This window comes from Sinohyriopsis cumingii, chromosome 14 (assembly GCF_028554795.1).
Source record: "Sinohyriopsis cumingii isolate HCF-2022 chromosome 14, ASM2855479v2, whole genome shotgun sequence".
Taxonomy (NCBI): Eukaryota; Metazoa; Mollusca; class Bivalvia; order Unionida; family Unionidae; genus Sinohyriopsis; species Sinohyriopsis cumingii.
In genome coordinates, this window is record NC_142974.1 from 23,159,469 (window position 1) to 23,177,598 (window position 18,130).

General features: G+C 38.2%; 1 protein-coding gene across 4 annotated transcripts in view; it reads right to left on the reverse strand.

Moving 5' to 3' along the window:
* The window catches only part of LOC149783418 (serrate RNA effector molecule homolog), an 81,564-nt gene extending 71,080 nt beyond the window's left edge, over positions 1 to 10,484 (reverse strand). For 2 of the 4 annotated variants that reach the window (XM_089931646.1, XM_089931643.1), the window contains exons 1-2: positions 10,412 to 10,469; positions 860 to 990 (exon numbers count right to left, since the gene is read on the reverse strand). In XM_089931646.1, coding sequence (XP_089787772.1) covers positions 860 to 981 — 122 coding nt within the window. In that variant the 5' untranslated portion in view covers positions 982 to 990; positions 10,412 to 10,469. Of the gene's footprint in view, positions 1 to 859; positions 991 to 10,136; positions 10,160 to 10,411 lie in introns of those variants that run through there. The other 2 variants (XM_089931644.1, XM_089931645.1) reach the window with 2 other exon arrangements.
* Positions 10,485 to 18,130: the final 7,646 nt, after the last annotated feature.

Genomic DNA, 18,130 nt, shown 5'->3' on the forward strand with positions numbered 1-18,130 from the left:
AAATGGCTGAATGCATTAAAAAAATGAAATTGTTTGTGGCAAGTGTCGACGGTGCCGAGCATATGTATGAAAACGTAAGTGCTTTTGAATCGTTCGTTACAGATCAGCACCGGAGTAAACAAAAGCAGACTGATATTACTTCATATTTTCTACAAATCGATCGCTTTTGCTGACTATTTCTTGTACAATTTCTGTGAGATTGACGTTAAAAAGTTGCATTTCGTCGAATTAAGCGGGTCCACATGTTACTTCGGACCGAAACTTATGCCCGACATAACCGGGTTATCGACTTAACAGAGGTCGAGATAAGCGGGTAAAAAATAGCATAACAAAGAAGAATTTTTTCGGGACCGGACCAAAACGCTCGACATAAGCGGGTTGTCGAGATAACCGAGGTCGAGATAAGTGGGTTTGACTGTATTATAATTATTACTATTATTACAGGCACTATTTTGCAAGTGCACCTCACTATGTTCTCTTCTGTCAAATATAGGTGCAAACAACTTGTTTTACTGAAAAACAAAAACAAGGTCAAAAAATAGTTTCTGCACCCTGACACTAACTTGCTCAGTACAGGCCACTTTAATACTCAAATATATTAGTTTCAATTTTATATCCTACAAAGGAAGGAAGGTAAACCTGAAAATCCTGCAGACTGCAGGTAAATAACATGGCCACGCCCAGAACTCTGAAGAAAATTTGATGTTCAAAATTTTGGAGCATGACATTTTTAGGTATATGCAGAGATTTAGTAGGTATATGCAGAGATTTAGTTAGTGCCAATGGAGGCCATATTTTCCAGAGACAAATGAGTCACTAACTCTTGCTGGCCTCGTTTAATAAAAGTTTCCAAAGTTACCGTTCATGTTCCCAGGGATCTCTTCTTCTTTCATCACGTCCTCGGTGGTCATAATCATTTCTTTCTCTTCTGAACTTATCTCTGCCTTTCCTCCGATCATATTCTTCCTCACTGTCACCCATTTTGTTACTCTAAATGATAAAAAGAAAGGTAGCTACTTTCTAAAGTATATAAGCAGTTGCTATGAATTAGCAGGTATTAGTTTATTCTGCTTTACAGTGAAACTGACATTTTCTTACTGTCGCAACAATAAATGTAATGTTTCAATCAATATGTGCAATGGCTGTCTGTCAGACAAGTGCAAGAGAAAATTATATTCAAAAAATAAATTTTCCTTTTTATTGTTCAATGTGGAACCTGATAAAGGAATAACAGAATCTACAATGTCATTCCATGATTTAGGCATATCTCAAAAATTCTTCAGTATAAATCACATTTATTCCCAGTTAGCCATCTAATACCAGGGCTTGCAGGGAGCCAAAATTCCAGGTCAAACACTTGTGAAATTCTCAAAGGACACCCAGTCCAAATGACAGGCCTCATTTCCCTCCCATTTTAATATTTTTATCACCTGTGGCCTATCTACGGAACAGGTAAAGCCTTGACATAGGCAAACAAACATGAAGTCAGTGCAACTATTTAACAGTTAATCCTTATCACTGTAATTATCTTGATAAAAGAGCTTGACTACTGAAGGCTGATCTGACATCATAACTTTAAACAGAGTTATATTCATTGTTTGTAAACCAAAAGATATGCAATGCCCCTTTTGTTGCACTGGTCAGAGCTCTCAGGGAACGAAGCATCTGAGTCAAATATGTGAAATTCTCAAATAATGTACCAATTCTCTCTGCACAGCAATAATGTGATGTTCCTCATTTTACCGCAGGAAGATCCCTCTTTACATATTTTAGTCAGCTGTGGGAAATTGGCAGAATAGCTGAAGGATAGACTTAAACAAATACTCATAACGCCAGTGTTACTAATTATCATATACCCACAGGCCAAGGTCTAGAAAGTTGTTTGGAGTATTTTTTTTACTACAATAATGGCTGTAAATTTTGGGACATAAAAACATAATTATTGGTGAACACTTACTAAAGTGTTATAAACTAATACAGTATGACCCCGCTATAGCGCGATCCGCTATAACATGAATTTGGATATAACACGGTCGTGATGTGGCTCCCGAAATTTTATATACATGCATTTTTCTTTTACACAAAAGATGGGGAAGAGTTTGCGTATGAATAATACAAGACGACTGTGGCATGGCTCCAGAAATTTTGTATGTATTTTTCTAGTGCATGAAAAAGTCTTTTTCTTCTTAAAAGTACGAAAAATAAAGCATAAAAAGTTTATTCTGGGATCGCATAGGTCTTCGCCAATGTCACAAATTTGAATTGTTTTTCCTTATTGGCAACAAAACATACCATATGGCAATTTTTTTTATATTGGCGACGCTGTTGGCTATTTAAACTTTTATATACAACCATTGGTATGGAGTGCAGAAATTCAGAGGCCCTATGAAAGGAATCTACAAACTGGATATAAAATGCACTGAAATTTATCTATTGTTACATAAACAAATTCTTTGTCCATATTGACAAACCATTTAAACAGTGCATTTTATATTATAATCCACTTATCATGACATCTAGATGAGTACTGTATGTTGTGAATATCCGGTTTTTTGTTGTTGACATTACTGGTAATGGCTATCAACCAAACATGGTATTATCTCGAAATCTATCTTTCATCGGATTTTCAGCCACTCGCTAGTAATTAATATATTTACAAAGACTGGCATTTGTTTGTGGATGGTAAGTAAAATTCCTCTTCTTTTCACTCAGAATTAAATCCTTCAGAGCACTCACATTATCTGTAATAACCCCTGTCATCAAACAAGAACATCTCTGTATCTATCGTCTGTTGACCCTTTGTTAATTTTCAGACACTAGCGTGAACGGATTATTCAGTAGGCATAGAGGGACAGTAACTAGAATATTACAAACAAAGGCCAATTACTTTTTAAAAATGTACCCAGATAAAATAGTTTGCTGAAATTTCAAAGGAAGCAGATTACCTTTGAAGCACAAATTGTTATGAAAACATACTCGGCAAAAATATCGGTCTCAATCATGCAATACAGTTATTTGATGTTGCCGCCGCAATAAGAAATTGGCATTTGTTTGGCTCTCAACAGCTGTCCTTTAGCGGTGACTTCAATAATGCATGTACCCTTCATCAAAGAAAGCAGACTACAATCTTTCAATAAAACAAAGAACTTTTCATCAAAGGAAGTCAGTACCAGACATAAATGAAAGTGATGGAATCTAATGGATTTTTTGCATTTTCCAATGTTACTGGAACACGTTAACTGTGCCCTGAAAGATTTCTTTTTGCAGGGAAAAAGTTTATGCTTATGAACACTACCAACAGCGGCTTAAAACGCAAAGTAACTTTTACTGACTTGAGACGTACTGAAAAGTAATTGTGATTCGTCATTCGTTACGTGATTGTGCTACATTTTCCCAATGAATTCAGATCAATATGACTTGTGACAAAATTACTGAATATTTAAAAGCTGTGTGTGTGCATATTTTTGATAGAATCACTTGTATTGTGGATTCAAGGTATATGATGAGGTTCGAGGGTGAGTACACGGTGTTGATACTATTCATGTTATACATTAGACTTGTGTATATATAAACAGTATTCATGTATATGCACCAATTCGTGGTTCTCTAAAATAAAGTAAACTATTATATATCTCTTCTCGGTTTTCACTACAGGTGTATATCTTATTTAATATGCATCGATTTAAGATGGTATCTGTGTCGATGAAGCATGTATTTTACCACCCGCATTTATTACCTACAACCCTTCCCTGCATTTTTGTGGTACATGCATAATTTTCTTCAGGTAACTGACCTGGTTGCTTATAACACGGTTCGGTCTATAGCACGGTTGGGTTCTATGGCTCTCAACTACCGTGTTATAGCGGGGTCACACTGTATCATTGCTTTTGCTATTGTTGTTAATAAAGACTTCATAATTCACGGGGCCAGTTCAAGTTTACCTGGGATACCAATGTACAGTACTTACACAGTGCATATCGTGCCTAGCATCACTTTAATCCTTGTGTCTTCTCAAACATATTAGACACATTTTTCCAACCAAATCTCATTCTTCCAGATAACACTTCACCTAGTCAGTAATAGCTGTTTCATTTATGTTGATCAATGCACTCATGAGTTACTCTTTTTCAATGACAAAAGCAATGCTACATATTGAGGTAATCTTTATGAAAAGGTACACATGTTCGACTGTGCAAGGTACAGCTACTATAACTGTTATATGTTCATAAAACAGGTAATAATAGAGGCTAAAATTCTGAACATAGAACAGGTAAGATCATCAACAATCTATTTTACTTTTGCGTTTTGGCTGAACAAAATCATTATTTTCCACACAATGAAAAGCCAAATGTTTTGGCATCTCCTTTGTTTATAATTAGCAGATTTATCTTTTACTTTCTGACATCAATACAGGCCAGTTATTCATTAAGGGGCCCCATTTAGCATGAACGCAAAAATAAGACAAAGCTTGACCCTTCCCCCGGCCCTATATATATGCATAGTTTTTTTTTATACCTCCCACCTGCATATGTATGCTTGATGCACACACCCCCAAATTCTATATGTATTCCATGCAGAAACAATCAAGGATTAATAATATTAATGTGTTAAATAAAACAAATAGTCCACCGACATTGACTGTATGGCTACATCAAAGAAATAAGCTGCTTTAAAAAGTTTGCCTACTGCCCACTAAAATTAAGTCACCAACTGAACCCAGTCGAACAGGTCACATATCAGACAAATTATTATGTGTCAGTAGACCCCCCATATGCAAGCGTAAGCATTTGGGTTACCCCCCCCATCATGCAGGTAATGTACCTTTTAGTATTTATACCTATCCAGTTTGTCAGGTCAACTTAACCCTTTACCTCATAGGGCTTAGTGACAAAGTGCAGCACGCTATAAATAGAACACCTGTTACCTAGCAGACCGCATCCGCATAGGCATGCCTGTGAATTGTTAAGCAATGTAGTGGTGTTACGTTTAACAGCAGTTTTAACCATTTTACGTTTCAGGCAGACATTTATTATATGTGGAAAAATTGAAGAGTAAAGTCCGATTGTTATAGCTGTGTAATTATTTTTCACAGAAGAATATTTTATGTGCTATAAAATCGAGAGAGAACTCGTTCACCGTCATGTCAGTGAGGCCGCGTGACCGACCGTAGCTGCCATTTCCCATACTCGAAATTTATATGTTTTTCGTCTGCGTCTACATCACTAAGTCATCTGAATTTGATAATCAATAAAAAAACTAACTGCTGCTTGCATAAATATCATAGCCTTTACCAAGGTTATTGAATCTTTCATGTTTGTGATTCTACTCGTGAAAACTTCGTAAGTACTGAATGAAATCCTGCCTGTGAACTGTTAAGCAATTTAGTGTATGTTACATTTAACAACAATTTTAACCATTTTACATTTTTGGTACACATATATTATATGTGGAAAAATTTAAGAGTAATGTCCGATTGTTATAGCTGTGTAATTATTTTCCACAGAAGAATTTTTTTATGTGCTTCAAAATCTTGAGAGAACTCGTTCACCGTCATGTCCGTGAGGCCGCGTGACCAACCGTAGCTGCTATTTCCGATACTCGAAATTTACAAGGTTTTCGTGTGCGTCTATATCACTAAGTCATCTGAATTTGATAATTTATAAAAACTAATTGCTGCCTACATCAATATCAGAGACTTTACCTAATTTATTGAATCTTTCGTGGTTGTTATTCTAATCGTGAAAACTTCGTACGTACTGAATGAAATCCGCGGTTGCCATTTTGGAGAGTGGAGATTACAACCCAGTTACTTTAAATAGCAGATATCGACCAGTGCATGAATAGCGACCACGTGATCTGACGTAATTGTCATTCGTAGAAATGAATGTAGTATGTAATAGAGGGGTTTTCCCCGAAGGTGGCGCTACGAAAACTAGCTCAAAATGGCTGATGTTTACCGCAGGCGTCAAAAGGCGCTTCTATGCGAATCTTGTAGAGGCGTCAAAAGGCGCTTCCATGCGAATGGAGTAGAGGCGTCCAAAGACGCTTGTATGAGGTAAAGGGCTATACACAAACGAGTTTATACGAAAGTATATACAGCAACACTAAACAACAGTTGATTCTTATGACTAATTATGCTGTAAAACTTGCTGCACCCTCCCAATTGCCCTGATACTCTGAAATTCTTGAAAGAAACTGTTGATTATGTGTGACTGATTACAACCTTCGGTCTTAATATAGATGCCCACAATTTAGAAAAAGTCACCCTGGTAATCATTGATCATAATGGTCAGTTACCTGGCTACCTGATCAAAGAGAAATTCATAATAAATGTGAACCTGAACTGGTTTGGTGTAAGTTCATTCATGTCATACACCCCCCACCGTGGTATAAGCATAATTATTATAAATTTAAGTGACAAAAGAAACAATCTCAGCATAAATACTTCTTGATTGTAGAATAATTTCAATGGTGCTTATTTATTTATTTTAAAATTGCAAACTGGATATCTACAACCCTTTTTGTTTTCTTGAATAGATAGTAAACCAACTTCAAGATCACATTAATCCACAGAAACTTTAAAAAGCTGAAATTTTCTGGACCAATATAACTTTTGTTGTCTTTAACAAATTGGTCAGGGGTTCAGCACTTATGGAAAACCTGGAGCAAGATTTCTTCATGTGAAAATATTAGATTACCAATCATGCAATGCATTGCTAGAGTGTGTGTTACCACAAGAGTAAGACCTGCAGCAACAAAAAGAAGTACTTTGTGAGCTAGAATAACAACAAACAGCCTTATATTATAGACATGGAAATTGATCTTTGATGAAGAAATCTGACTAGAAACCATTTGCATCTATTTCCCCTTATTCCCTGACAGGAATGTCAAACCCACTGTGATGTACTGCTAAAATCAGATTTGCAATGTTCTCAGAGAGGGTCAAATAGTACAAAAAATGTAATTTACTGTTATAGATTAGGTTAACCGTAACCTTCCATTTTTTTACGTCAAATATATTTATATGATCAGGCTATGAAAGTGAGGTGAGTTTACAAAAAATGTGGGGGCCCAGAGTGACCGAGTGGTCTAAAGCACTCACCTTTACGGATCATTACCATCTCACCTCTGTCGGCATGGGTTCAAGTCTCAGATTCGACCAATGTGGGTATGTGAGAAAGCTTGCCGGTAGCTTCTCATGGGTCGGTGATTCCTTCCGGGGTTTTCCCGGGTTCTTCCTCCACCATTTATACTGGCTGACATGTATAGCCTATCTTATGCTGAAAATGGCACTGAACCCTACAACAAAAAAGGAGTGCTGTGTCGAAGAGTGAGCTTCATCTTCCATTTTTGACTTGGAACTTCTGGATTCTATCAAAATCTTCTGCGCAGTATGGATTCCAGAGAATACAACTCCAACATGGATAAGTGCTAGATAGAAAGTTCATCAACATATCTGTGGTCAAATATCCAAGTTGCTTGCAGTATATCTCTCACCCTCAGTAAGAACCATAAGTTGTAGGTGAGTGTAACTTTGCTCCGGAAGGCAAAATTTGGGTGATTCTTACATTTTGGAGGCAGTAATATCAGGTAAAACAAGTCAGATTACAGTTGAGTGCCTTCTTGGGTACAAATGGCAGCAGTTACTAGGTGCTGTCGGAAATCCTAGTCTTTAAGTACTAGTACAGATTTGGTACAAATTACAAAATATCAAAATTCAGTAAAGCAGAGGTCTCGCTAGGATTTTAAAACTAGGAGTCCAGCACTCCCATTTTGGTAAAATTAGGAGTCCCACCATCAAAAGTTGCAGTCCCTTCTTTCCTACAAAATCAATACAGACATGAGTTCATCTATTTTTAGAAGTTTCCGTAATGTAATCACTCATTAAAGATTCATTACAACAGTCCACTGACAGGATCGCAAATTTATGGTTTATTTGTTTGTATACATACTTGTAGTAATTTTAGGTAATGGTTAAATAGTATCTGATAGCTGTTTTCCCCCATATTTTTGCAAAAACGTGTCTAGTCAGAAAATAGCTAGACCTTAAAGCGCATCTCGCAAATTTCACAACATAGCACTGTCCCATACGTTTCTGACCTACATAATTTGCATTTTAAAGTTAAATCTTTAATAAAATAATACATAGGCTTTGGTTTCAATGATTTTTATATTTTTCCTGAATATATCTGCCCAATGATTTAAGAAAACAGACAATTTAATAAACTAGTACATCCCAGACTTAGCAAAGTCCGCCATTAGTTCCAGTTGGTCATACTGGTTCATTTAAAGTTTCAAACTCATTTTATAACGAAATATTGTATAAAAGGCAGTTATTATAAAACCAGATCACCGATTCTGATCTTAAAACACATGTTTGTATGTTTTATCATCAAAGGATAGCATGCAGGAAATTGATGGTTGCTACCTTAATCGGAAAAGTGTTAATGGTCAATCAGCTATCAAAACATAACGCTTGTGAATGGGCAAGAGTTTGTTTGTCAATATAATTGATATAAAAACTAGGCCTAGCTACTGATGCCTTGATGAATCATTTCGCTACAACACTAGAACTAACCGTGCTAAGGCGAGGGGCATTTTTAAAAAATATGGAATGGTCAGTCAATGTACACCTCTCCCTCAATAATTCGTGCACAACAGGTCCTATCTACTGTTTTCAATGATAAAACGATACAAAAATAGTTCTGTTTCCAATTTTGATAGTGCTTTTTCTTCAAGATTAAACAAATAGGGATACATTTTTGGGGTATTTTCGGGTGTAAAAAATGGGATCCACGCCTGACACAGCATTATAAGCGGGTTCGCAAGGAAGTGGTGTACCTTTTAAATAATCACAGGGCGAAATCATTTTTGCTTTCCTAACAGAAGAAGGCAAAGTTTACATTCGGAAATGAACACAATAACGAAAGCTGAAGTTGTTTATTTGATGTACTTTTATAAATGACCAAATGTACATCTCTGGGTCTTTCGACCTCTGGATTCAATCACTGTAAATATCAGTACATTTCACCACCCGGCCGCCAGTCAAAGCCTTTGAACTTGCTGCCAAGCTATTGCATCATGTTCTTTACTTATGTACTCTTATAAAATATAAACATGTATGTACATCAAGGGGTCTTTCAGTTATTGAATTCTGTCATTGTAAATATCAGCACAGCTAACTGATCAGCACATTTTCTGGCAAATTAGGCGGCTGAAGCAGGACTGGCAAGTCTTTGAACTTTGCCGCACACCTATTACATGCATACGGAGGACTCCCACCTCTGTGATTTTCTGTGTCCCAGATCAAAAATTGGCATCCATGTACGCGTAATTAAGCGTTTCGGAGATCTCTGGTAAAGGAAACAATGTGAGTGAGACTTAAAATCCAGTTATCACGATTTTGTTGCACCAAATACACAGATAAACAGTTTCAAAGTGCACATGCATACACTACAGAGTTATGCAAGAGTTGTTGTTCTTGAATAGTGAGTAAAATAATATGGCATTAACGTGTGCTGTGAAGCTTTAACTGTAGGAAGTCGTCATATTTGATTGGGCAAATATAGAATAATAATAAAATGTGTTACCAGTTGACAGAATGTCCCTATTTCTCAATGCCGAACCTCTACTTTTTCCCAAACGGTATAAAATTTATTTTAAAAAAAATACCCATGCCGACATTGATTTGTGCATTTATAGTACAACTATAGTTTTGTACACCCCTATACATTTCAATAACTAAAATGTTTAATGTTCTAAACTGCACAGAACTAAGTCAACTGAATCACTGATTTATAATTTCTAACCTGACTGTGACCATAATGGCAACCCTTGCACCTTCAATGCTTAACCGACTTTCCAAACAAATGGGTTGGTATAGTCAGACTATAATTGAGCTGGTTTTGCCCAGTACTTTGAAGTGCTGGAAATATCTTTTGATTTATAAACAATGTTTATAAGAAAATGATAATAAAAAACGCATTACCTAATTTTAAAATCAGTGAATCAGGACACACAAATCACAGCCTTTTTCAGTCAAAAACAATATTTCAAAAGACATACTATAATACGAATTTGTGTCTAAATAGTTTTTCTTGCTAGTATTTAAAACTGAATTAAAATTACTTTCGTACATCATGAAGTTGTTTGTTTTGATTTAGAACGAACTGCAGGATCACAAGTTAACTTTATGTTTACTGGCATTTAATACAGAGCCTGGAAAGGCTACTAATACATCCGGGCTCTACTAAGCAAAGGCGGCGCTGATGAAACTGTTTCTAGGTGTATTTCGACGTTGCATTGAAACTGCTAAGATCTCATAATCAAATATTAATGCACGTTCATCATGTTTGTAAAATTATACTGAATCATGTCAAAATCGATAGTAATTAGTTCAATAAATATTTACTCTTATATGTGCATTGAACTGCAAGCATACGTCTTTCTTACCTCAAACCGGAAACACGCTTAACAGCGCTACCTATCACAATATTCAAACCTAAGGTCAATTAGATAGTGTTATGGATCGAGCCAATGCTGCGATACAGTAAGGTACAATGCAGTAACATTATAATGTGATTCTTTTTCACCTCAGTTTAACATCTGGACTTTATTTCGCAAAATAATCGTGGTTGTTGTTGTGAAAAAAATATATGTTGCTCTGATCATTTAAAGTATGTTCTTTTTCTCCACCTTTTGTAAGTGGTTAATGGGGACGATATAGGGACAATTGAAAATCCACTCAAAAAGGTCGTGGGACGATATAGGAACAAGGGGAATTTTAACATGGGTGGGACTATAGAGGGACACAAAAGTATTGGGACTGTATATGGACAATATGAATGGAACAGAGATAACACAGACAACATACAAACACAAACAACTATACAACATATTTTTTACAACAATTAGGCAAAAAAGCAAATCCTTTTGAGGCAAATAAGTGACCCTGAAAAGGGCCTGTGGGTTCTTCTTCTATTTTTTCAAGGTCGTCCAACATTTCCACACTTTTTCAATGATTCCTTTCTTCTTCTTCTTTTCTGTCTCTGGCATCCAGTCAGGATGTTCCATGTATCTAAATTTCTCCTGCACTTTCATCCAGTTTTCATTCAGTCTGTCAAGGGCATCTTTTTTCTTTCTATTTTCTTGGTCCTTTGTGTTTTCTTTGTCCTTTCTCTCCTTTGACCAGGTATCTTATATTTTTTTTACCCTCACTTACATCACCTTTCTCATCATTTCTTCTGCTTTCTCCAGCTGGTTTATTCCCCACTTCACAAAAGACCATTCAGTCCAATGCAACGTTTCTTCTAGAAAGCACCTGACTTTGATCACATTATCAAGCGTTTCCATCAAACTACATACGCTCACATATTTTGGTCTAATCAATCTTCTTAATTTCTTGACTTCTCCCTCTATCGTACCTTCTACCAGATCTCTCGCTACTTGTAGACTGTTCAAAAAGTCTAGGCTACCTGGAAACTTCAATTCTTTCTCAAATTTTTTCAACACATAGGCGACATCCATCATCCAATACCAGCTGTCCTTCAGTTGGTTGAAGAAATCGATTGCCATCTTCGTTTATTATGTGTGGAATGGGGCGAACGATGATGATGATGACGATATTTGATTAGCGTCGCTTGCCACATAGTGCATGCACGACAATTTAAATACCACAATAGCGAACTAATTATTTGTTCGAAGGGGACGAAAAATGAGCCTCTACCCCCAACGCTTTAATGAACACAAAGTGTGCTACTTAGTTGTGTCCGATTTCTGGATATTGTAATCCCACGGGACAAACGATGAGCGGGAATAGGATCACTCAAGATCATCTGTATCAATTGCTTCCCTTTTTGGGGAATTACACCCCACTTATAGCGCTACCCCAGTACCATGATGACACGTTCATCGGGATAGGAGGTTTATTATGACTGAGTGTCTGGTTGAGGGTAGGAAGGTAGGGGTATAAATAGGAAGGAAGCTGTTTCTGACATCCAGATTTAATTTTGTTCCCAATTTCCAGAGTAAATAGCGTCTTGTGAATTTTTAAAGACTGTATATGTAAGTAGTGAATAGGGATACCCTAGCGACAATGGGAATTAGCATTACAGACCCCCCCCCCCCGGACTGTTTAGCGACTACGTAAATTTAACATGGAGAAAAATCGTGGGACTGTTTAGCGACAAGGGAAATTAACATGGGAAATAGATTTTGGGACTGTTGAGCGACAAGGGGAATTGAACATGGGAATATGGGACTGTATAGCGTCAAGGGAATTTAAACAGGGTGGGACTATATAGCGACAATGGGAAATGAACATGGGATTTTTTTAAAAAAAAAAAATAAAAATAAAAAAAAGGGTAGGCAATGGAAAGTCATTCTCTTTTCGAGACCTATGAGTGGCCCTGAAAAGGGCCTTTGGGTTTCTTCTTCTTCTTCTAATTTCTTCTATTTCTCCACCAACTTCTTATTTTCTGTTCTACACTCTTTCTCTTCTTTTCTTTCTTTTCTTCCTTTTTTTTCCTCTTCTTTCTTCTTCTCCTCCTCTTCTTTCTTCCTCTTCTCATTTTCTTCTTCTTTTTCAATTTTTTCATTCCATGCTCTTATCCTTATCCTTTCCTCTTCATCCTCCTTCTCCTCCTTTATTTCTTTCATTACAGCACTTAACATTTCCTTTACGTTTCTTAAATTGTTAATCTCCATCTTCACTCGATGGGGGCTATAAGAATAGTGATCTCGTTTAACCTCACTAACATTTGCTCCATCATACCCAAATTGTCCAGGACGTCTTGCAATGTTTTCATTTTATCAAGCTGGTTCGAAGCCATCTTCTTTTTTATTCTTTGTAGAATGGTTTGAACGACGAATACTGTGAGTTCTTATAGTGAAAGCGCGGACGTGATGGAAAACATCCCCCTAAAACGAAATTGATCTCACCTAGATCATGACCAAACAACGCGCGGACGTGAAGGAAAACATCCCCCCCCACTTTCCTCATTTCATATAATATACTATTCACATAAGTGAATCAGCAATAAACAAACCCCTAATCTACTATTTACACACGCAAAGCATTAAAATGAAACCCAAATCTACTATCTACACAAACCTACGTCAGCGCTTACAAACACAAACACAAACACTATAAAAAAAGAGTCAGGGTTTATATTCACACTACTCTACCTACACACATTGGCAAATCGATTGTTATTTCTTTTCTAAGGTTTGGGTAGCCCTTAAAAGGGCTGTTTGTTTTTTTTTTTTTTTGAACTCCATGACACCTGGTTAATGATGGCACCTTCCAGGCCTAGCACCACACACACATCTTCTTCCCCAGCCTCTTTTCACTTTTTTGGGGGAAAGAGCAGAGGCGGGATAAGTGGCTTCAGAATCCCAATTTTCTATCTCTGGGATTCTGAAATTTCCTCTCTCCTCTTCTTTGTTTCTTCTCTCCTCCTCTTCTTTGTTTCTTCTCTCCTCCTCTTTCATCCTTCCCTCTTCTACTAGGGCCTCTGCAGCCAGCTCATTCACTATACGCCTGGCATATTCCAAGTGTACATGAAGTTCAAGCAGTTTTGCTAGTCTGGTGTTCATTCTCTTGATCAATCAACAAGGGTAGCTAGACTGCCGAACGAGTTTCAATTTATACTAAAAGCGCGGACGTGATGGAAAACATCCCTCTAAAACAAAATTGATCTTACCTAGATCATAACCGAACAAACGCGCCGACCTAAAAGAAACACTCACTTTTTTTATACTGCCCATCACTATTCTAAAAACATTTATTAAACTAATAATATACTATTCACATACGCAAAGCAAAGCAATCAAACCCCAAATCTACTCTCCCCACACGTCAAACAGCAAAAAAACATGATCTTAATCTACTATCCACACCAACGTACGTGAGCACTTACAAACACACAATCCTATACACAAACACATAGCCTCACACTATAAAAAAAGAGTTAGTGTTTATATTCACACTACTCTACATACACACATTGGCAAATAGATTGTTATTTCTTTTCTAGAGTATTGGGTAGCCCTGAAAAGGGCTGGGTTTTTTTTTTTTTTTTTTTTGTTTGCTATGGCAATCTTTTAGTTTCTAAGAATGCGACGTCCTCTGAGGATAGACTTTCTGACGATAGGTCTGCTTCTTCGGAAAGAGAAGAAGAACTCTTTGGTGTCGATACGACAATCGACAAAGCCTCTCTCAGGTTCAGGTTCCTGCTGCTGCTGCTGTTGTTGTTGTTGCTGTTGCTGCGGTCTCTGAAGTCTGTACTTCTTGTCCATTCTTCTTTCTCCCTGTTCACTTCTTCTCTGAAGAGCTCTTCTATCAGGTCTTCAGTGACTTTTAACATTCTCACATTCTCTATCTCTTCTGGCTTCGGTATCAGACTGTGTCTAACCCTATGCAAATTCACGTTGGCTTCGTTTAGCTTAGCTAGTTTGGAGCACATCTTCGTAGGAGGATGAGTCGACAATGGATGGTTTGACTGGAAACAACCCGGTTCTTAAAGTCAAAGCGCGGACGTGAAGGAAAACATCCCTCCACGGTTTTCGAACCGCAACGATCAATGAGTGTCATGAGAGAGATAGAGAGAATTCTTATTGCCAAACAAAAGACAAAGGCATTTTTTTCAAAACACTACATTTTTTATTCAAAATCACTTAACACTAACAAACAACTCTAACATTTTTAACAATAATCCAACAATATAACATCAAACATTTTTTTCAAATGGCAAACATTTTTTTCAATTCACACTCTACTTCAAACAGGGCTGACAACGTTGTGAATGAAATTGTGATTTCCACTGTTGGAAATCATTAGGCCATTGATGGACACTACGTTTCCTAGCTTGAGACAAAAGATAAGCATAATGGTCACAAAACCATCGATCTACTTTCACATCGTTTCTAGAAGAAGAACGAGGATCAAAATGAGTCACTAAATATTCTAACGAATAGCCCAGGCTGCGATGATGCAGAAAATACACACAGTACTGTCCACACACCAAGGAATCTGTGCCTTGTAATTTCACATTATTGAATCGGGTGGTCTGAGCATTTCTTCTCATAAAGTCAATGATATCGTCTTCCAAAGGGGGCAATCCGTACGAATCGAAATATTCCACACATCCTTCTTGAGGAAAGTAAACGGCTACCCAGTGGGTTCCTGGGAGATGACTGTCGTCCGTGTTGATCACATAAGCTAGATGGTCTTGAGGTTTACGATGAGGGAGTTCATCTTTAGCACAGACGACAGGATTCCAAGAAGCCGTATACGAACTGTGGTTCAAAAGGTAATAAAGTTCCCAGGTATCCATGTTTTGGTTTTTTTTTTCTTCTTCACAGGTAATAATAAGTCATCAATTCGATCCTGACTTTTTGCTTGAAAATGTCTGACAAATAACCGTTTCTTCGTTTCGTCTCCTCACTCTGATTCAGGAGAGCTTCGATACGATGGATCTCTTGAGTGGTTAATGGTGGACAAGAATGTTCACGCAAGTCTTTATACCACTGATGCAACACGACTTCGTCCGAGATGAGACTCTAAGCTTCCTCCAGATACTCGTCCAATTTTTCTTCTTGACTCAGCATCAGGCATTTATCGTGTTGAATTTGACTGGGATGATCGTTTTGACATCCATAGCAATATTTCTTGATCAGTTCCGTCATTTTGTCGACCAAGTGTTTGGCAAAACAGGAGACTAAATGGGCTTCTTGTTCTGGCCATCTCGACTTCATCATGACAGCTTCTTCGTCTTTGTCTTGGGATTCTCCTTCCACGGTCTCCTCACATTCCATGTCCAAAGTTTCTCCACTAGGTAAAGAGGGATAACAGTCTTCCATAGCTTCTAATAGTCTAGAATGACTTCTCTCAAACTGTTGATTTCTATCGTATTATCGAATTCTGCATACAGGATAACGTTCACTGTCTCTTTCACTTCTTCTGCAAACTGAAGTTCCACACGAATCTGGCCGGCTTTTATAGGGTGAAAATGTCCCTCGTCACTGCCTTGGTCTGGAGTGAAATCGAAATCCCACAAAGCATAGCCTCCTGCGTAATCTTCGTACGTAATACCGTGACTGGTGTTGGTCCCTAACTGTCCAGTGGCTTCGTACAGGGACAAGTACGATCTCAAGTAATTCATCTTTGTGGGATCAAAGTCAGGTTCGAAAGGTCTGGTACACAAGGTCTTGCCATCGCGACTGACTTCGATTTTCTTAACGTTGAAGTGTTTAAACTTAAAAGGATTTTTAGTGAAGTCTCCGTTGAAGGCTGAATTCTTGACCATACCAAGGATTAAACGTTTGGGTAACTGTCCTTGGAACAGATGATCTTCGATCATGGAATGATGTCCAGTGGGAATGGTGAAGGTTTTCACTTCCACGCGTCGCATGGGATATTTGGCGGTCGTTCTGCTCAATGTCTGACTAATGTCGTTTCCCACTTTGGGTAACACTTCCACGCGTCGTACGTACAGTTTGACGTCCTCGATTTTGCTTTTAGGTTTGCCAGCAGCAGTATCAGCCAACAAATGGAAAGCGGCACTGCTGCGATTCAGTCTCAAGCGAACATTTACCCCGTTCAGCAAATATTTCTCTTGCAACCACATGTCCAAATGCAAACGATCCATCAGTTCTAAACTGTGTCCATCTTTGATTTTGTTTCTTCTTTCCTCAAAGCCGTCATTGTCTTTATTCAATGTGTCAAACTTGCCCGCTTCGTCAGGTTCCCATAGCACACAAGCATTGAGATGAGTATTCTTGGCATCTATTCCGTACGTCAAGAGATTTTCCAGGTAGGCACGGTAAGGGTAAGTATCCATGCTGCTGCTGACCAGTTTGTTATTCAAGTACAAGTCCACTGAGCTGAACAAGGAATGCATGAAATTGTTGACGGGAGCTATATTCTCAGTGTCTTCTACTGCACCATCATCCTTATCTAGAACTTTGACTTTCAGGTACAAGTAACTGCTATTCAGATCGATGTAATCTTCGGGCTGTCCGTTGATTTCAAACTCGATGGGAGCGGAATCTGTCAAAGAGGAGACGGGGTGAAATTCCACCCATTGGGATTCTTGCATCGTCATCATGGTGGGGGGGGGGGGCATGGCAAACAGATCCAGTTCCGACTTGGAACAGGCGCATGACTCTCGGTGCACGATTTTTTTTTGTTGCTGTTTCTCAATCATCGAAAACGTCTAAGTCTCGAACAGTTCTTCTTTTCTTTGCCTTTCTAGCTTTAGACGTGTGAAGTCTGGTGAAAGGGTGTTTTCTTCGTCGTCTCTTTCTGCCTTGTCCTTGCTGAATGCCTGACTCGGTAGCGTGCAGGGCATTTATAGGTGTGTCTCGTCGGTCCAAAAGGTCTTTACCCGTTTGTAGCAAGACATTTTTGCCTGCCCTCATGAAGGCTTCTTTGGGGTTTTGTTTGTCGATGATGACATTTTGGAGAAATTCTTTGCCTTTGTCAAATGCTGCATAGAATTTGTCAGCGATGGCCTCCACCAGATGTTGACCACTAAAATAATGGCCTGAGTTAATTTTAAAGTGATAAATGTAAAAAGGAGGAGAAGTGTCACTGCTGCTGCGGGGTATTGGGGTCTTGGGAAGTGATTTATGTTGAGAAGTGGTCGTCATGGTTTGCTGCACTGTTGGGCCCAGAATTTCGACGTCAAAAGTGTTCTGAGTTTCAGTGATGTTTTTGATTTGTGTTGGGTAAATCATTTCTACCAAAGCCACTTCCCAATGGGCTTCGTGATCTAATGGGATGGCCTGAGGTAATTTGGCCGTGTAACAGCACAACGTGTTGTGGGGAAACATCTCCATGGAACTGTCACTGGGTAAGGTTAAGTAAAACTGGTTTTGGTGACTCATAATTCCAGAGTTCTGTGGCTGTCCGTGGGGTTACTGGACGTCAGAGGCGTGTCTTCGCCTAAAATGGGGATGTTGTTGTGGTTGTTGTTGGAGTGGTGACTGGCACTGGCACTGGACACAAGGTTCCCGTGGTTCCCGTTCGAAGAGAATTTCAGGGAGGGATTGGGAAGCAGGTAACCGATGCAACTGCTCAATAAAATGGTCCACAATTGTTTGTCTCCTTGTTGCAAACTCAAATTGG